Here is a 22172-nt window from a genome sequence, read left to right on the forward strand (position 1 = left end):
GAAACTTGTCAGGGATAAAAAAAAAAAAAAAATCACAACCGCGAGTTATTTCTTCTTTCGCATCCTGTAGTGCAGGGATTTCCCTTTTTTTTCTTTTTCCTCGGGATTTTCGACGGCTGGGTTCACGCGTGGTGAAAATGCCCGGTAGTTACACAACGCGCAAGGCTATACCAGACAATTCAATAACTCCCCCACTGGTGCGAAGTGTAGTGGGACAGCGGAGGATATAGGAAAACGATAAAGACGGGGAAAAAAGAATAGAAAAAAAATTCGTGCGAGAGAGAGAGAGAGAGAGAGAGAGAATGATAATATGCTTATGACAGCCTTTTTCCATTTAGAAATCGATGTCATATAAAATTACAAACCGTCACGCTGCTAGAATCCGTACCCACATTATTTTCACGCCGGAACGTGCGTACTTTGCTCGTTCAACAACTTCTGAGTACATAAACTGAAACTTGTATCTTATTGTTCCCAGGCGTGAATCGTTTACTCAAGGACTGTGTGGATTAGATTGAGATGAACTCTCATCCGCGCGAGTAAAAAAAATTTATGTTGTTCGGCTCAACTTTCTATCTATAAGTCGTTATTCGTTCTCAAATTGAGCTGATCAAAATCTAGACACTGACAAATATCCTCAAGAGTTATTCGAGATTTTCGACGTTGGTAAACGTTGGTTTTCACACACTGGTAGGACGAAAATCTCATTTTCCGCCACAATAATCAAAGGAGCGTGGATTAAGATTTTTAAGTTTGAAATAGGTCAGATAATCGAACGAAGATTCGAATTCTACCTGATAAATAATTTGTTGCTAACATCCCTGATACACTCACCGAACACGCTGCAAAAATGTTTGTTTGATGAAAAATATGTTCTCTTAATGCTTTTTTACATACAAATTAGATTGTAGACACGTAAGAGATGGTCTTTTCGGAAATACTTCACACTCATCGAATTGAAATGAGAACAATTAATTGGAATTCCTAAATCGTTATATATATATCTCTACAAATACTTGCAGTGTTGTAATTCTTCTACATTTATGTGCTTACGATACTCCACGATTCGCTAATTGAAACGGATGACTAAATTGTAATTACGTATGAGATAGTTTAACCGGAGTGATCGTGAGAGGTTCATTTCCATACTGAAAATAACTGGTCGACGTTGAGGGTGAAAGAGAGAAACGGTGTATTCCTTTTTTTCCCTCGAAGAGCCATGCTGCATAATATATGACCATATTTATCTTTATATTCCGCGGTTCCCGTTTTATGTTTTTCAGTTTATCGTTTACTCGTTCAGAATTTGAACAAAGCATCGGTACGAACGTAAACTTCGCGCAAGAACTCGTACAATAAAATGCGCAGATACAGTGAATTACGGAAAATCTTTTGATACGGTCATCCGATTCAAGTTCCTACCCACTTTTGTCGAATTTTATATACCTATCACGTCCAATCATTTGTCAAAAGTTTGCGTATGTACGGGACGCCATTTTGATCGAATTCGTCCGGAGTTTGCATTCCTCTTCTACGGGTAGAACCACGAGCTCCATTTTCAGTTCCTCTTCAAATCCGTCCGCTGCGGTGACCGACATCCGGGAAAAACCGATGTTTTGTCTTTATAATCCGACTTTCCACGTTTGCCCGTTAACGCCGGGATATAAAACTTTTTCGCCTGCCAGTCAAACGAATGTATATTCAGTGTCTGATTTCCAACCACGAGGGGTTTGCTACGGTTATTGAAGAAATTCAAATCTACGCATCTTTTTCAATATTCTTGCATAATTTAGCAACGGGAAAAGCTCAGACTCATAGATCACGCGAGAAATTTATTGAAATCTTGAAAGAATGCCAGAAATTATTCATTCCAATGGTACGAACGAGTCTAACAAATATTCCGTCTCCAAAACGGGTGATTGCAGACCGATATGATTTCACTTTATTCATGGATTCCAATTAATCAAATAACAGCCAATTTAAAAGCGGATCTTCGACGCGAGTTCATTTCGTCTGGATTTTTTTTTTTAGGTTTCTTATATATCATTGGCGCGTAATCGATACTCTTGAGGATTCACGAGCCGCGGACTGTTTGCTCACCTCTACAGACGGAGCTTTGTCGCTTCCTAATCTAAAATTCTGCGTGACGGCTGCACGTGTCTCTGTGATAACAGGTATACGTACAACCATATACCGACAGCGACGCAAGGTTTTATCCCCTCGTGCCTACATATGCCTGTAACCTTCTGCGGAAATCGGATTTCTCTCGCAAGCAGTTAGTGTTTGGCAATTGAAGGCAATCTACGCCAGCCATAGTGCGCCGTTGCCGCCCCTCAATGCCGACGGATATAATTGAGTAGCGTGGTGCTTATTGTTTCGCGATGCTATATCTCCTTGCCAAACCAGTGTCTCGAAATCGATTAATTTCATGCTGATGTTACACCAGCACCCAGTTTCAATTTTAATCCGACACTGTACGCCAAGAGCGTGTTCGCTTGTATTCAACGAGTAAGAATAAGCCGGCATGTATTTCTTACAAGCGTAAGCTTCGTGACAGGTTCCGCACAATTAAAAACGGTAGATAATGGATAAGTGGTTTGGAACTCTGTCTACCTTATTTGGTCATCGTTTTGTAGCGACTATTTTGACTGGAAATCAAGCCTCGCAACAATTACAAACTAGAATTTCAGGCCATCGTTCTAAAATCAAAAACCATGAATCTGACAGTTGCGCTCTTGCATCCCACGTTTTGAATATATGGGACATACCTTCGATTTCGAATATTCATCTGTATTAACCACAGAACCAATGGCTTGGACGAAACATTAAAGAAATGATTCACATTATTAGAAACGTATAGATAAAAGGTCAGATACTCAAAATCTAAGTCATCTTTATAACGAGATTATTCGTAATTCACAATTCTCGTGCTCTTCCTCGTGTAAACCATTTTAGCTTTAGGTTTTCAAAGTTGCAATATTAACACCTTGATGTACCGATTACCAATACGAATTTAAAATCCTCATTTCCTCCTGAAATGGCGAATAAATAACACCACGCTCGTAGGATAGTCAACAATTTGTAAGTAATCGCATCCTAGTGTTTAAATACCTGATCAAGTTGTCTTTTAATTTTCCGTAAACTCGCCTTTTCTCTACATATTTAAGCTTGTATTTCAACAATTTATACGCAACATAACCTTAAGCTATGTATATGCACATGTCGACTAACATGGTTTATTGCACAGAATATACAATTAATAATTTAAAAAAATTAAGATAGCAACAAAGAAACACTGTCAAAAAATTTTTGTTTCATTTTTTTTATCAGTAAGCCTGAAGATGATCGGCTGGGTCCAGTGGAAACGTTGCAGATGTTTTTTTTTTTTAATAATTAACAAAAAACGTCTACGTTGGCAAATCTTAACGAATTCTTCCTTCGTACATCCTCTATGGTCGCTAAATTCAGATTTGTTTTATTTTGTCTATAAACATCAACTCATCCATCTATGTTTTGTCATTGAACATTGCTTTTTCCAGCTAACGTCTAACTAGCTGAAGGTTTCCTGAAATCAGTGCAGTCTTGATATTCTTGGTGTAATTTATTTGCAACGTAAAGGAAATGTTCCTTCTTAAAGTGCCGAAAAAAGATCGGACAAGGTTCAGCTCTCCCGTCTTGTTCTCTTAGTGAGTTCTTAACTTCTCTTTTCCAGTTACGACCTAGAAAACTTTTCTCAGCAATTTTCGACCTACAAATTCACCATTTCTTGCAACGCAATCCTAAGCTTTTCTTTGCTTTCCAACCAGCGGGAAAGGTTCGTTTAAATATTAAAAGAAGTAATGATTTCTGGGTCATTCGTACCGTAGACGTAGATATATTTCATGCAGGTTTTTCCATTCTATTCGTTCGGGTTTGTCTTCAAGACGTGAGGCCAAAAGTTCAAAGTATCAGCTGACTTTATATCTGCCATTGCATACGGCATGAATTTTTTTTTTTCCGAAAAAGATCAACGATCAAATGGTATTAGCGTAAGATGTTAGGATGCTGAGTTACGAAGCTTAATGTCGTTTCAATGTCTCCCCAATCACCGTCAATCTGAACTGAAATCTTAAATTCATGGTACGAGTGAAACATTTCTCACTATCCGATGCGCCTTAATATCTTCCCCAACGATGTCAACGTCAATCCTACAAAACAATGCTAAATAAAAATCTCTATCTCACATTCTCGGATCGTATTAGGTTCACGCTACGCTCAGATCTACCCAATGTCACGTATTTAGTTTTGTATTTCAAACACGTGTTTCACCCCAGACAATAATATTTCAACAAACTTTAATATGAGATAATCAAACTGGACTTTTTTCGATATTTATTGACAGAAGAAGCCAGAGCAGAGTGAATTTTGTGAATAGTTCAGAAATGCTATTACAGTCGACGCTCTCAATAGGACCACTTCTTCTCAAGATACCTCAGCAGCTTTCCCCACTACTACAGTTGAACAAAGCGTAGCCGAAATTTTGCCCGATACTCTCGCAACAGGGCCGGTTACCAAATTTTTCGCACAAGATACCTATTTTTTTATGATTTTTTTTTTATGCCGATAACGATGCGAAAACAATTAGCTTTAAACCTCAATTAGGTCGAAATGATAAAATTTGATGTGGCATTTCCCGCGAATGGTAAGTCCGAGAAGGTTCAAATTTGGAGAACTCTTCAATTTTAGTACACACTACAAGAGGTAAAAATTTCAGACAAATCGATTCTTTGACGTCCCGTTCAATTATCGACAATTGGTGAACTATACAGGTACAAACACTTCAACGGTGATTCCTGAATTCTTATTTGTCCTATATCTTTTCACACACCAGAGATATATAATCTGACAAAGTATGAAAAAGTACGGGATATCTGTCCACAAAGTCTCAAGGCAAACAAAAACACTGAGCTTTAATCCACGTAGACGGAATATTTCACGTTCTTTTTCACGAAATGATTTTCAACCGATGCTCTCATTTCAGTTGATGAGCCAACCTTAAAGCAGAAATTGATTGCATTGGTATGAAATTGACCACTCCTCGCATGCCAACTTTGCTCCGAGCTCTCCTGTATATTTGTACTTGGACTCCCCTCGATTCGAGAAAAACATTTTCATTCAATTTGAATATCATTTTAACAAACATGCGAATGAGTCGCCAGCGATATTACGTCTCAACGTCGTTCCGCTCGTTAGGAAAATGTCGAGGTACTCATGCACATGTACAAATCTGTATAATTGGTGCTACACCCGGTCCCAGCGCATGCTATGGCATTCAATGGAATACGTATACTGTAATTACTAAACATTGTTATCTTCACATGCAGCTCTAAAGTCTCGATGGAATGCGTGCAGCGTAACGAGTCAAATGTGACCATAAGATTCGTGTAATTGAGCGGAATGAAATAAGTTTCAAATGCTTATCGTTACGCAAGCACAACTGCAACGGTGAGCTATTTCCTCGTTGAAAAGGTTCCAAAGGACCGTGTTTCCGGCGTAGACCTACGAGCGTTCGGAAGCATACCTACTCTTTAAGGATCCTTGGCCCGAGATTGTTTTTGAAAAATTTCCATCAAGGACCTGGAGGGCCTCGATAATAAATCTTTGGATAAGCGGTACTTTTTGCTACCAACCACCACCATATGCCCACTTTTCAACCGAGATTGAAGATAAAACAAAAACTAGGGTATAATTATGTCTTTGTTCGTACAAAACCTTTCGTGCGTTCCCCGCGGCATTTACCTACAGAATCACAGATCCCGCAAATATATATATATATATATAATTATATATATATATGTATATCTGTGATGAATGCCCGCACGTGGTCTTGTTCAAGGTAAAGATTACAACGTCACCTCGTGGACTTTTTGTTCGAAACTAAATATATCTCTTCACTTTTGCGTTAGGATACCTTTGTGCCGCAGTGCAAACGTCAGGGGATTGTCTCCTGAAAAAAGTACTATCTTAAACGAGCCCTTTTAGTTTTTTGCATACCAAAATATTTAGCTAACCGTGGAATATATTCGTCCTATTTGCACAAAAGTCTGTAGAAAATGACGCAGCTGGATCAGAAGAAAGAGGCACGTATAGGTTCTGGATCTAGATTCTGAAAACGGCTGGAAATGCGCGGTGAATCAATTTGTTGCAGTTTTATTACGTGCACATCAATTCTGCATCTTTATTAGACTTTCAATCACCGTTATTCCAAAGAAATGTCCCGATGCAATGATATTCTAAATGTTGGTGAAATTGTTGTTAAGAAGTACACAAATGACGTCAACTGACAGATCTTAGACGGTATAATAATAGTAATCAATACGGAAACAGGTCAAATTTTCCATGAGACGTTTTTACCGTATGATAACAACTTTTCGTTCTATTCGTTGTAATAAGTTTGAAAAGAAAAGCGGTTAAGAGCGAATGCTTAGGGATTTGTGGGGGACATGAGACGGTGCTACTCACAACCTTCTTAGTAGGTGTAGTAATGGAAGGATGAGGTCATCTTAGGTTTCCAAATAGGAAGCTTGTCGTTTTGGTAAATTATGTCGCAGATGGTTTTGAGAAAAATCCAACAGAGAAAAATTAGTAGATCGTGCATCAAGGAGGCGAAATAGGTCTTTTCACGACGAGCGCAGCTTTGCAACATGAGTCGTAGGTGAACGCATGTGCTATGCGAGGCTGAAAAGATGAATTCCAATACCTGGATAAAACGATCTTGGCGCATGCGCACAAGTGAGTTGCTACATTTTACTTGCTTGGGATTGATTTGGCGCATGCGCACTTCCGAATACCTCAATGTTACGCACTGTTCCATTGCGTACAAGCTAGTTGAGCACACCCCCTGATCTAACCTGATTTCAGTGATACCTTCGTTGCTTCTCAAATCAAACTTTCCTTCACAGGTTTTGGAGAAAATAGCGTGTTTCATGGTGGGGATCCAAATCCCGAAAGACAAAAAGTCGATTGGTCGAAAATCTGAAATTTTAGAGGCGCGAATTTTATAATAACGAATGATCAGTTCACAGAAACTGAGATTTTCGATAAATCACCTAGCATAATAACTATTTTCCTGAAAGTTGATTTAACCGAACGCTCTTTTGTCTGAAAGAGTATTTCAAGAACAGTCTGCATTCCGAATGGAACAAAGCACAGAATGTGAAGGTATAGAAAAATGAAAGTGACGAAATGAGAAATTGAGAGCGGCTAATTCTCCTAACAGCTAAAAAAGCAGAAAAATTATTTGACAAAAATCAAAGTTTAGAAGGAATAAAATTTCGATCCGCAAAATGCAGAAGGACCAGAATCCCGAAATGAGAAGATACGGAAAGGCCGAAGTACCGAATTTCTTGAAAATTTGGAATTTGTGATTATCTCATTGTATTAGACAGTCGTTTGTGTCGTCAAAGAAAAAAAGAACGCAAAGGAATAGGCAACATATTTTTCATAACATTTAAACTGTAAATCTTTCTTCGCGTACGTTGGATTTATTCGGAAAAATCAAATGAGCGCGATCTTCCACATAACATATAACGCTCATGTTTTTACAGAATCTTTCTTCTCATGCGAAAAAAATTTTTAGGGCGTGCCACGGTGGAAAATTGCAAATAATTTTTTTCTAAAACACCCTAATATACATATAGCTGGTCACGCGTTCCTCTCTCTTTCTCGTCAACACCTGTACATAATTAGCTGTAAGAAGATCAAGATGATAAGACCAGTGAACTAGATCATTCGTATATCCGCGGCTGATCGTGTAATTTACTCTTATAACGTTCACGCGTCCCACTCATTATTATTGGCACTATTTAACTTACCGAGCCCGAATGGGGTAAGTTGTTTGACAAAATACCGCAGTTTACCGTTTTCTTGACAGTCGTTATACCTTCTTTTCGTCATCATTAACTGGCGCTCCGTTCCGCGCAGTTTCGCATCATTCCGTCACATCGAATTGTCTGAAATTATCCGATTGCATCGAATCTCATCTGTGCTACAATCATCCGATTCAACGGTGATCTTTTCTCAACCACGAAAGCTTCCGCACCTCGTTATCTATTTTTCATTTTCCGCATCTTAGTCTTCGAAAACTGTACGAAGCTATTCATTAAATTGTAAGTTACCTTGATCGTCTTATGTTTTACTGTATTTCTGTTATTGTTCGTCGAAAATCAGCTCCGAATCTAATTAATCTCGACACTGGAGGCTGTAAGCCACATTATTCATATTTCTCAAAGCAGCCTGTTTAAAATATCGACATAATAGCCTATTTTGTTTATTGCCAGATTCGTCTGTTTAATTTTTGTTATACATTGCTTGTGCTTGTTTCCTGTCTATACAGTTTTAACTGTGCCAGAATAGCAACCTAAATTTCTATTTCGATATTTTAGTTCCAGACATCTAATTTATATAAAATATTCTCTCGATTATAATGATTTCGTCACAAACATCAGACACCTTATTCATTTGCTGCTTTTCTTTAGTGATCCACGTACCGAGCAATCTCTTCCTGTATTGAAATAAATCAATTGTATTATATTTCATAATCTTTATTTCTGATAACTACTGCATGACCAATAAATAAACTTTACAGCATGTTTCACAACGTTCGAAAGTCAAACTTTCCAAACGATTGTTGAAAAAAGAAAAATTTACCCGGACACTAATTTCCGTGCTCTTAAGAAAACGCCGCAAAATTATTCAACTCCAAGTTCAATCCCCACGTGGGCTAGTTTTCAAAACACTGAGCTGCTGTAATTCCTTGGCAAAGTAGGACAAATTTTTCACGGGAAAATGCAGCGATGAGTTATGTCTCTCTGACAACTCGGGGTTACACGAATGGTGCATTTAAGCCGGGTGAATTACGTGCCCAGTGTTGCTGACCGAAGAACACGTGATGTTCTGAACCGTAACTAATGCCAGGCATTAAACGAGGAATAACGGGTCACTTGGAGCCAAGAAACGTGGAAATTGCTCCGTCGGATTAATTTTAATTAAAGAAAAGGAATCGATATCAGTTTTCTCGTTCTTTAAATGTTCACTCCTCGTCGATGTCTGGTCATTTTTTTATTCCAATTATTCTGTACTCCGCGATTCACGATCGCGAGAATTTTTTCTTCTCTTCTTGATCGCGTTATATTCTCCTGGTATTTCGATCGTCTATAACAGGAGTGAGAACCGTAGATTATACATTACAGACTCCCTCGTTTACTTCAGGAAATGAGATTCGTAAAGCTGCAGAGACAACGTGACTTAAAAATTTCTTCCTGGCTCCTCGTTACTTGATATAATGGGCAGGTATAGGAACTGAGGTGAAAATCGCTTTCCAGAGTCTAGAACTCAGCTGCTGTATAGCGCTTGTCGTGAATTCGACTCCTCAAAATTTTGCACAACGTTTCTACCGACAATAATATACCGAGTAAACGTAATTAATATTTCGCACCTGCTTTCTCGTATAGCCGCAGATTTATAATCATCACAAGACATGTAAAATCTTTGCTACACGGAGGGAAAGGATTAATCGAGTCAAGTGATGTTTGTTCGATTCAATTGAATGCTCCAAAAAGTCAAACGCGGCGAACGCAATACTCACTTGATTCAACAAAATACTTCAGTCGGACGAAATACTTGCGACGTTCAATGAATTTTGTACCAAGAAAATGTACGAACGTTTTTTATATTGGAAATCTGAAATAGTTGTATGAAAACAAATTTAGCTTGTTTTAATTCATGTTTAGTTGAATCGAGAGTTTAATGGCTGAAATAGGCAATGAAATTTGTTGTTGAATCATTTTTTTTTTTTGCATTGACTAAAGATTGAAGTTATTCGAGCGCGCCAAATGCTTTCCTAGAGTGATATCATTTATAAAATTCTACTGACTCAAAATGTTGAAGGATTTACTCGATATTTAATGGATAAATCCCAAAAACTAGTTGTATATGTGTAACTATAAATTGAACATGTGCTAATACTTTTTATTTATTGATATCTGTATTGATTACGATAACTCGATTCCGGAAACACAACAAAAACTTCACTCGACTCAATAATTTACTCGATCACGACAAGAAAGCTTTTGTTGAATCAAAGAATTCGCTTGACTAATTCATTTTGACAAACTTACTTAATCGAACAACTAAGGAATACTAGACTGAAGTGAATGGGCAAAATCTATTTTCAAGAATTCGTTTCCCTCCGTGTATGGTTACGAGAAAGGAAGTATAGGTAAAGTATTCTTAGCTTGCATAATACATCAGTTTCTGCAGAGATCCAAGTGTTTTTTGTGTCCAAGGGTTTGAAAAAACCAAAAGCAAACCAAAATGAGGCAGACAAATTATGAGAAAAAAAAATGTATAAAAGGGGTATTCGGGATCTAAATCAGATCTTACAGTTTGTGGGAACAACTGCGATTAGAATGAGTTCATGAATAATGGATGAGTGGTTTATCGAAGCATCATCGTGGCTTGAGATATAAATTTTGGCTTCCAGTCTCTTTCCCTCTTTCTTGATCGCGGGATCTCTCTAGGCGACGTTTTGCTTAATTAGCTCAATTCCAGTTGACGTTACACGTGCTCGACGCTTGCGGTTGACAAACGGCCGCCGTGCGGACGCTCCTATTTGCTCAACGCTGTTTGCAATTTAAACTAAGCCTCTCTGTAAACACCGTAGCGACTCTCTACTAGTTAATAAAAGTAGCCTGTGATCTGCAAACGAAAACTTGCGATCAATATATCGGTGGAACATGCTTTTACCTCCGAACAGTTTTCTGGAACCCTCGTATCTACTAAGAAAACGATGACATAATTCCTAAACACATGTTCCGATAGTAGAAAGTCATGTTCGTTTTATTTATTTATTTTTTTTAACCATCTCGAAAAATATTGAGGCTAGACGTTGACCGTTTCAAGACAAGAAGTGAGAGTGGTTTGTAAAACTTATTGCCTATCGGGACATCGTCTCGATAAGAATAGTATAATTACAGCCTGGAAAGCACTTGATCGGTTCGTCTGGAATCCTGCCAGTCGAGTAAAATAAAGTCGCACACCGGAAATGGAAATGGACACCGGCCGTTGTGATTGTAAATTATGTAAAAAATTCTTATAAACGTCTTTCAAGGTCAGAAGGTCGTATTTGTCAGAGCTCAATAAATTATCTTGTGAAATTTTTCCAATTTTCGACAAGTTTGATCTTTTTTTATTTCAAAAAAAATCGCAGGGGAAAGATCTGACAGAGTTATGGAAACATCACCTAAGTGTGGAAGAAAATATATTTTTCCTGGTTGTGAGATTCCATTTATTTATTTATTTATTTTCTCTTCCGATTTAAGGTCCTCCGGTTCTAAGCTGCACCATTTATCGTGTCGTAAATATGAATTTCATTCATTCGAATCAAATCGAGATTTCTTGCAATGTCTGCACGATATTTTGCCACACCTTGCACACTACAGTTACATTTGTCCAACTATTCCGCAAAGTTACACCCTATTTCTTGGGTGAAACGGCTCATTGACCCGTGCAGATTACGCTCTTGTTGAGAATGGCTGTAGAGAGACGTACTGTTTTTTTTTTTTTTTTCCGTTCGCGGATTCAACAGTTATATAACGTCCTTTAAGAACAATCTGTTATATGCAAATTGCAGGAACACCTTTATTTTCATCTACCATTTCCACTCCGTCATTCCCAGTCTCCAAGATTTCGTTTCATAAATTTCTTGATACCGTCCTTATGTTAATTTCGATTTAAATTAACCGAAGTTAGTCTTTTAATCGAAATTGCCGCACTCGACTTCGTCCGCATGATTTCCATAATTTTTACATTAGATTTGAACCACCCGAGAACGATCTACTGATTTTTACATAGATATAATTGATTTCGAAATTTGCATATGCAGATTGGACTGCATATCTTAGCCTTCTTCACTGTACGCTGTACATGAATTTTCGAAAAAAGAAAATTTATGGAAAATATGTATACCGGGAATTCTTAGTAAATGGGTTGTAAAATGAGTGAACAGGTATTTCCACACATATTCCTTAAATTCCTCTAAAAGTAAATAAAAACATTCTTAACAGATATTATGTATCTTTTTTCGTGCAGTGAATGTAGAAGAGGTATTCGAAAATTGGGAAGACTGTTCTACCGAATGCTCAAATGCAACCCTTCAAGATCAAGTCATAATTTTTCATAAACTGATAAGGCTTGATAAATGTACTGGAAAAAAGAAAATCTGAAGTCTTTCGAATCGATGCGGATGTTTCAAAGCACTTTAATCATTCTTTAATCAATCACCAGTAAAAGCTATTTTACGCCTGCTATTTGTTTTCCTTTTCTTTTTTTTTTCTTTTTGTGAAAAGTACTCATAAAAGGTCTTTCTTTATGTAATCGCACCGGGAAGTCAAGCGTCTACATTTTCTCCGCTGACATTTGAGCGCCTTCAGTACTGAGTAAATAAATAAAAAACTCCGCATTTTCTCGCATTCTTTGCGGATGCCGTTCAGACTCGGAAGTTCAACATAAGTTTCTCTATAGAAGTGTTGAAATATATGTCTGTGTTCCATTAAATAATGTAATTCCTTTCGCTCTGCGGAAAAAGGAAAACGGATTCGAAAATAATAACAGTATAAAAGACAAATTGTGTCGACAACAAATACAGTAGAAATCCGATTGCAATACCGTAGAACTTCGATTATCCGAACTAATTGGGACCGAGTCTAGTTCGGCTAATCAAAAGTTCGGATAACCGAAATGCAATTTTTATCTTCAGATGTAATAATATATGTACAGCACAAATTCAAATCGAAAAAGTTCGCATTAAACATCCAAATACATATTGATGAACCTCTTTCGAACGTCGAACGATTATTTTATTTTCATTTCACTTTCAATTGACGAAAGGCTGCTCCACGTTTCTTAGCGAGCAACGATGTATATTTCGCACGAAAAATGTATTTTTTGAGCCGGCGTTCGGATAAACTAAGTCATGGTTCGAATAATTGCGGATTCGGACAATCGAGGTTCTACTGTAGTTATGGATCCTAAAAAAATGCGTAAGGTGAGGCTGCGTTATTTCGTTGACGACTTTGTAGCCTTCGAACAGAATTCATTGGTAAACCTGATGGATTGATGCCAGTCTGGAAATTTTTCTTCCTTCAATTTTTCTTATTTGACAATTCAAAAAAATTCCAAACACGTTTGTCAGAATCTCCATCTTGTCGGAGAGGAGCTTTGTACGAAGAGGGTAAACGAAATGCAAACAAAATTCCCTTACGTATGTAGGTACATAGATATAGCTGTATTCGGTTTTCACGCTTTGCATGCATCCGCAGTTCTTTCTGTCCTGCGCAAAACGCCGTCTATGTATATATACATTATACATATATGGGGAATTCCATGCGAAACCAACCGACGTTTGACCCTGACCATTTTCGATTTTGTTAAAAATTGTTTCTGGAATCGTCCCAACTCTGAAATTGTACCTTGAATTTTATCAGATTTTTTATCCAACTCGTTAATTGTTTACAAATATTGAGAGTAATTTTGAAAAGGAGCTTTTTTAAAATTCTTAAAAACTTCTCAAAAATAATTTTATCTTTTCCAAACATTTCAAGACCCGGTCCATAACGGGCTGATTTTATTCTTTTCTTTCCTTTTTTTTTTTTACCACTTTCAACTTGAAAATTCCCAAATTTTCTCAAAACTTCTATTTCTTACTTACAACATTTCTAGACCGGTTTCATTACGAAGTTGATCAAAAAAAAAGATGAATGTGCCAAAAAAATTGACAAAAATCGCTCCACAATGGAAACGGTCCTGAAATGTTCTGAGTGGAAAATAAAAGTTCGAGCATTTTTCGAGAATTTTCAGACCGCTCAAACAATATTTTAGTTGACCAAAAAAATGAAAAGTGCTGAAAATCTATCGAAAAAAAATCTGCTCATCATGGTCCCGGTTTTAAAATTATTGGAATGGAAAATACAGTTTCTGCGAATTTTTTGACGGCTTCAAAAATGATATTTTGCAAAATTACTTCGATTATTAATAAATAACTGAGCAATTGATAAAAAATCTGAAAAATGCAGAGAACTCTTTCAGAGTGGGAACAATTGAAGAAAATTTTTTTATACCATATCGGAATGGTGAAGGCCAGACGTTGATGGGTTTCGCATGGAATTCCCCGTATCCATATAGGAGCAATTTTGAAATTTGTATGTCTATCTAGTGCAGGTCCTCTTCTATTCGATCCTGTAGTGTGGGTATCGGTACTTGCCTCCAAACACCCACAAATACTGAATGGAAAATTGTTCCTGAGGGAACAAGTTCCGAAAAGTGTTATTTTATAGTTTTCGTGGCTGTTTTATCAATAGTCAGTAATTTTTACCGTCATTGCAAACCTGTATCTGTGTGTATACTTAAATAAACGCTACAAATAATTGACAATTTTCAGCTACATTCAAATACAGCAAGGGTTTCGAATTATATGATAGACGAATTATAATGTACAGATTATTTTATACGTGGGTTTTTCAAGAAAAAATGGGATATGTAAGGAGAATTTTTATCCGAAAATTGAATTCTTTGGCTCAAGTTCGAGCAACAATTGAAGCAGCTTCTGCCCATTGTTACTTTACCGATTGTATTTACCTTTGACTATTTCGCTGGGATTGATCTAAATAAGGACACAGTGTCACCATCTCTGTAGCCTCAACTTCAGACGTCTCGAGTAAGATCAGCGACGAGTTTGTCCTTCTTGATCCTCTGTATTTGGAAAAAGGTGAATGAAAAGAAAAAGAAGAGGGAAAATACGAAGCGAAACAGTCCCGCCGAAAAAGCAAAAATTGTCGATGCAACGTGACTGGAAAGCGATTTCATTCAAGCGTGTAATGAATGCTCTCCTTTTACCCTAAAACACGTTTTGTAACAACTTTTAAGATTTCCTTTTCGCAATATGTCCCCGTCGCGAAGGTCGCGGGGAGAGACGTGTATTCAAAGAAGATTTCCTTTTCATACTCGTATCAAACAGAAACGGAGATTTCATTTGCTTCAAAAAGTATTTTCAACTCTCTTCTGACTCCCTTTTCTCGAACGAATATTTATAGTCCAACTTGTACAAGTGTGGTAGGTACCTAAGTATACATACCTAGTTCAACAATGTTCAGGTGCACACTTGATAGGATCAAATGTTAGTGCTTTCCCAGTATTTTATCAACATCTGTTTCTTCCAGCAACTTCAAGCACTGTTATTATTAAATAAAATAAATTACGTTTTAATATTTTGTCAAGACGATTGAATTATCTTCGAAAATAATGTTTAAAAAATTAGAAATTAATACAATCAACAACTGCAACGACAACAACAGCAACATTCGCAATAATAATCCGTGCCCTACCAAAGCGTGAAACGTTTGTTTACGATATGATTATTTGGGGTGATTCAAACTGTCTGTTTGTTCGAGCCTTAGCAATTAAGAAAGCCTACCAAGTATTGACGCAGGTAAACACAACAAGTGGTTTCGCCATTAACGCAGGCAGTCATTGTCACAGGCAAGTAAAACTTATCCACGAAAATCAAATATTACAAGAATTATACTATTTTTTAATATTAAAAGGAGAATCAGCGATAATATCATTATAGCTGCTCCACAGACTTTTAGATAAGGGATCGGCTTACACTTCTATAAATCCATCGAAGGGGTAAAAAAAAAAAAAAAAAACCGTAACAATGAAAAAAAAAGTTTCACCGGGAGAAATTCTTGAACTGCAATTTCATCTAAATATTCCTGCTTTCGATTCTCATTCTGATTGCGATTTCGAATCACCTGAAGTACACGTGATCCATTCCCCTCTTATTCGCACTTCTCCTAAATAAACTTTTTATCTCTCTCTCTCTTTCAAGTGCAGACTTTAAACTCATTACGCAAACCTCGAGCAGTTGATTTTATTATTTTATTTTATTTCATTCTATATTATTCTATTTTCGTGATTTTATTTTTTTAATTTTATCTCAGTAATGTGCCCTTACTTCACTAAATTAGTCCTCTCTTTACTATTGCACGAGATAAAATATTCGCCCTGGCCAGTTTATTTATGTATTTTCTTATTTATTTATTTATTTTTTATTCTATTTTTTTGTCACTCATGTATCTATTGACTCGTCTATATTTGTTTTTGTTTTTTTTTTTTTTTTTTTAAATGTTTTCCAAGTGTGATTCTCAAATACTTGCGGTATATCCCGGTTTTATATTATTTACTCCGTTCTGCCTTTCGCGAATGTCGTTCTTATATTTTTATTTTTACACCTTACTAATTGTTTTTTCAATTTTCCTGTCCTGACAATCGTTATGTTACTTTTATCTATACTCTCATATTCTTGCTCATATTTTAACCTCTTTACTTATTTATTTATTTATTCATTCATTTTTCAACTAATTATTTCTTTATTTTATTTGTTATTCTACCTTTATTTTGTACTCACTTTCGGTCTATTTACGGTTATTTATTTTTATCTCCATCTCTAGTCATTCTTTTTCAACCTTAATTTTAATGTATGTCGATTTGTTGTAGTTTTTATTTGTATTTTATGCCTATACACGTGATTAAATTGTATTTACTTTTTGTATGCTACCCGAGGCGACTTGTCCCAGGGCGAATAAACGCATCTATCTATCTATCAATCCATCTCTCTGTCTGTCTGTCTACCTCGATTAATTCTTACGTTTCATTCTTGTTTTTATCACTACTTCGTAGTATGTATTTTCAAATATCGGCAAATGTGATACTCTCGCATGTCAATGCGGAATGTAACGCACTGGTTTAGCGCTTGAGGGAATAAGTCCCGGAGCGTGAAATAAATATTGCTTTCTCTTTCTCTCTCCGCCTTTCCCCGCCTCTGTTTTTATCTTGGCAGGTCACGTGTCAGGTAACCCATCTTGAATTTAAAACGTATCTTAGGTTTCTGTAAAGCTGAGAGTAAGCGCGGTGAGTTCTTTCATCTTTTTTTTTTTCCTGGCCGCATCGACAGCAACTACGAATTTTGTGTCTATATTAAACAAGACAGTTGATGAATTCGGATGAGTGGATTCGACCGGGAATTGATGGTTTGAACGGAATCTTAAAGTTTCGAACCTCCGACCGTAGTACAACCGACAGCCGAACAAACTCCTCAGAGTTCGTGATTTTTCTCACGTTGCCTTTTCAATTTTCCGCAAAACCCTTGTGCGTTTCACGAATCAACAATGATTACCTACCCCTTATAGTTTGATCAAGCAGCTCACGCAATTCACTTATCGTTAGATTCCGTTTTGTATTCCATTCGAAAAAACGGAAGATTGGATCTACAGCAACTATTATTTTTTGCATGAGTAGGTAGGCAGGCTGACGTAATACCGATTTTCAAATTGAAGACCATATCCCAAAGTGACTGTGGCAAAGATCTCTTTTGTCAGGTTATGAAATGGGAATAAATTCACAATGTTTGGCCGCAGCCACTGATAAATACAAAATGTTGATCATGTCTGATTATCGTCGTAAGTAATCAGAATCACGCATCACTCTAATCAGATTTTAATTATTGACGTACGAATTAACATATCATTTTCATTTACTTACAAATTAATTCCATCATACCCGGCTCCGATCCCAATGTGATCTATTCCAGCCACTTTTCGTATATGGTTGATATGCGCTGAAATAAACAAGGTTCATTATCATTAATTGTTTGCAGAGATGAGAACGACGGGTATATACGTTAACATTGGTATGATACGGTGAAACGATGATTTAGATATTCGACGTGTGTAAACGCAGGCCGGAATTTCTCGGATAAACGCATTCATATTATAGCTTTGAATACGCACCGACGCATCGTTAAAGAGAGTAATTAAATTATATTTCGAAGGCAACGGTGTTTGCAGTCAAGCCAAGTACGGGAATAATACGCTGATTGACGAGCCGTCTGACATCAGAATCCGGATAAGTTGACAAATTCACTGATCAAACCTGCGCATAGTTCGTTTATGTAACGAAGATCAGGACACCATAAACGTCAAGACATTTCCCCTGATATTGCGAGGTCTGAAACCTCAGTCCGACGTTTCTTGATCACGTCAGAATCCAATTGGTGGTAATTTCTTTGTTACGACCACGCCACGTTACGCTACGTATAAGAAATCGTAGTACAGATACCCAAGAAGCCACATAGGTTGCCTATCTGCGGACCGGAATGCATGCGGTACGTACAGGATACTGTTTTATCTCTTTTTGCACAAGTAGGTGTGTAAACAAGTTAACTCGAGTTAGGCTGTTGTTGCACCCAAGGGTTCAATTATTCTGTACAGTGTACAGAAACTATTTGGCAAAGCGAGCCAGTCACAAGCAAATGTATAGGTATGTTGGTAGCCATGTAACAGTGTTCGGTGCGATACGCGGAGTTACCTCGAATAACTCAAGTGTTCCACTGATTACGTGAAAAAAGTTGTGTTGGCTTGTCAGTGAGGTAATTCGGAACCGAAATTATGGAAAGAGAGCGAGGGAGAGAGAGGGTGAGAAAAAAAAAAAAAAAAAATTTATCCAGGAGTTGACTGTCGGAATATTGTTGAAAACTGTATCTACCGTCGAATTCAAATTTCCCATCGACAGAATCGTGATGCTTTTTACGCTGTCAGTGATATTCAGACGGAACGAAGTTTTCCGCATGAAGAATTCTGGCAAATAGATTTGACCAACAAAAGACACGGTACCAGTTGGATCAGTTTCACGAACCGCAAAATCCGACTACGTGCAAATCTCTCAGTGTTGTTATAAATGTATACGGAGAAAAAAACTTGGCGAAAATTTGGCTGACATGAGCAAACTCACCGGCAACGTCTTGGAGCGTCGATTTTTCTCCGCAACTGATGAAATGGGGATAAAATGAGACCATCACTATTCCTCCATTTCGAGCCTGTAAACAAATTCGCAGATGATGTGCCGAATCGGATTCGTCGAATGTTGCGCTACGCAGTGATTTTTTGATTAAACTATTCATGATTTTATAATTGCTCGATTCCTTTCTTTTTTTTTTTCTAAGACAAAGTTGTACTCGTTACGATTTTGCAAGTGAAACAAGAATATAAAATAGGTTAAAATAAGGAATACCAGAATACCGCAACATTATTCACGAAAGATTAGTTTTTTATAAGTTTTTTCACATTACACGGACAGTGAAGATTTTTTGCACTAATGTACCATCAACCATTTTTTTCTAGTCATGTCTGTGACAATTGAGTCTTGTTTGAGAATGTTTTTTATGAGTCTACGACGATTTTTCAGAAATCCTCCAATAAAATCAAATCAATATGGAGACTGCCGATGAAGTTGTTTCCTTATAAATATTATAGGATAGATTTGAATGACAAGTCACAGTGCTATGACGTCTACTTACGAGGAAACGTAGTGCATGATCAGGCACATTTCGCGAAGAATTACAAAGGGCGTGAGCACTGCTGTGACTGAATATGACCGGGGCTCTCGAAGCATGCATCGCATCCAGCATAGTTGGTACCGATACGTGAGAGAGATCTACCATCATTCCCAGCCTGTTCATCTCCAATACGACGCTCTGTAATTTTTAATAATACATTAAATTCTTTTAAGAAATACATTTTGAGCCGACATGTACGTAGATATATGTTTATTATTAAAACTTGTGAGAATTTATCACGAGATCAAATATGAAAGACGGAGTTGGCAATTACTTGGCGACTTTTTATACAACACAACAGCGCATTCTTGATATTTTCGTATCATTAACGAACTGCAATGAAATTTTTAATACCGTGTCAAGTATAAGGCGACTTTACGGTAAGCCTGTCAGTGTGATTTCAATGAAACGTTGAAAAATGTAAAATAGCGAATCCTCGGTATGTAAATGAGGGATAAAATTTTGCGTCGGTGCCTGAATATTTGAATTCCTCTAGCTGAATTTTTCAGGGGTGTTTATGAAACGCTGATGATACGTCAGCGAAGTCGTGTTTACTCGTAACGCAACTTATACGTACTAATTAATCATAGGAGGGAGAACCGCATGTTGGATATCCTGCAAGCGACGTTAACATCACGATTTCGCTTACAAACTTGATCTTAATAGTCATGTTAATTTGATACAAAAGTTATTGAATGAAGCAATTTGTGTCGGAAGAAGATATACCTGCTAATCTTCTGAAGAACCGGTGCAATTGATATGTGAATATAAATTTCTTGAAAAAGAGTATCAGAGAAGCGTGAAAAAGTAAGAAATCCAACTACATTGCGAAATGTTCAATCGCAACCGTGAAATATTCGATTAGCTGTTTTTCGCATACGTCTAATTCCAACGAATGCATTGTTTTTTCAACCGCTTCGAACCCTTTCGATCGAAACAATAATTTCTTTAAGCAACGGAATGAACATTTTCTGCATAAAATATAAAGAATTTCATGATCTAATTCTAATGATCACCAGCTCGTATTCAACTCTGCCGTTGTTGAAACTTTGAGTATTTTCATACGTATAAGTCTAACTTGAACTTTTAGCAATTTGCTCGCTTGAACTTTTTACTACATTTCATTTACGGGGACAATAAATATCCGAATTATTAAGCTTTCTAAAGAGTCTGGTCTATTCTTAACGGTAATTTCGGGGCAAGTTACAGTGACGAACCGGGGCCGTTAATTTCCGAAGAATCGTTTCGTTACCTACCAGCGTACAGTCCATGCTGAAATTATCACGGTGCCTAACGCCACTCATTCCTGCTGCCTACAAGATTTAGTGCGTATAACTCGCAGGCAGACCCATGTTACTTGACTGACGCTTATTGCCGGTGCTGTCAGCGCTGCTTTGTTATATTCGAAACTATATTTTGCGAGTATTGCAGGCAACGCTGATCTCCAGGGTCAGAAGCTAGATTTTGGGGAATTTGGAACTTCGGTCCAACACCCTTCGGGGGTTAACTAAATCGTGGATTTTGATACCTTGGTGCTACTAATAGATTAACCGTGTCGCTCTTGGACGGAAACACTCCCAAGTTCGAATCACGGGAATATCGCATGTTTGAATGTTCCTAGAAGTGAAACTATGATCAAAGATGGCGATTCAACATCCCTTAACTCAGTTTTTGGTTCTGATCGTAATTGGGTGTGAAGCAAACTTCACGGCGCAGGGAGTAGATGAGGTCCCCAAGGAGAGGGAACTTTTGGGTCGGAAGGGGTATGAATTTTCTTCCTTTTGTGGAAGGATTTCGGTCAGGAGAGAGTAATGGAATGGTCTCCGTTCGCAAGGTACTTTGTTAACTCATGATACCTTGCCCATTATTGCCGTTAAATATTGCACACGTTTCTCTGGATTGCAACAGTTTCCTATAAAATATTTCTGCAAGTGCAGTTGATAAGCTTTGGATGCCCAATAGAATGTTAGTCTCTTATTACAGCGTATCATCACCTGGTCACCCTTATATCTCACAAGGAAAACTTTCAAAGATGCGAGTTAAAGATACCCAGATAAACAAAAAGAATGAGCCATTTTTGTACACCTCGATACCGATAGGAGATAACCCAGAAAAACACGTCGTATATTACACGGCTTATAACCAAGTTTCCAATCAGAAGTTAAGCTGGTTGTCCGGCATTGCCACCTGCGCCAAGCATCATCTGCCCGGATCTCGTATAAGCGAGAACTTCGCGATAAGGGTCCCTCGAATACCGAAACAAAGCGAAAACAGAGAAATTTCGGCCAGGACGGTGACAAAACAGTACCCTCTATATTAACGTGCGCCCTTTTCTCTATTCTGATTGTCTCAAGGTTCACCCTTTTTCCGACAAGACTGAAGAATTTTATGGCGCGCTGATTCGGCCCCCGCATATAGTCATGAGTTAAGATAAATTTTCGACATTTGTCTTTCGTAGAATAATGTAGACAATGTTGAAAGACGATATTAGTCACTCGTAAAGGTCACTCATAGTTAGTTTGCAATCCTTCTGATTCGATTCAAGACAGTAATTTTTTACACTTCATTGCCTAGATTATAGTTACTGGGAGATGTAAATTCGAAAAACTGGTGATTTCGAAAAAGATTAAGATTCCAACATGTAAACATTCAGCTACATACATTGTTACATCGGGTGCTCAAG

General features: G+C 37.4%; 1 protein-coding gene across 3 annotated transcripts in view; it reads right to left on the reverse strand.

The window, feature by feature from the left end:
• Positions 1 to 22172, reverse strand: part of LOC124218055 (dipeptidase 1) — a 142040-nt gene that overhangs the window by 26884 nt on the left and 92984 nt on the right. For 2 of the 3 annotated variants that reach the window (XM_046624428.2, XM_046624421.2), the window contains 3 exons: positions 19451 to 19627; positions 18886 to 18970; positions 17638 to 17713 (listed from right to left, as the gene is read on the reverse strand). In XM_046624428.2, coding sequence (XP_046480384.1) covers positions 17638 to 17713; positions 18886 to 18970; positions 19451 to 19627 — 338 coding nt within the window. Of the gene's footprint in view, positions 1 to 15218; positions 15267 to 17637; positions 17714 to 18885; positions 18971 to 19450; positions 19628 to 22172 lie in introns of those variants that run through there. The other variant, XM_046624437.2, reaches the window with a different exon arrangement.

The sequence above is a fragment of the Neodiprion pinetum genome, chromosome 1 (assembly GCF_021155775.2).
Source record: "Neodiprion pinetum isolate iyNeoPine1 chromosome 1, iyNeoPine1.2, whole genome shotgun sequence".
NCBI classification, from domain to species: Eukaryota; Metazoa; Arthropoda; class Insecta; order Hymenoptera; family Diprionidae; genus Neodiprion; species Neodiprion pinetum.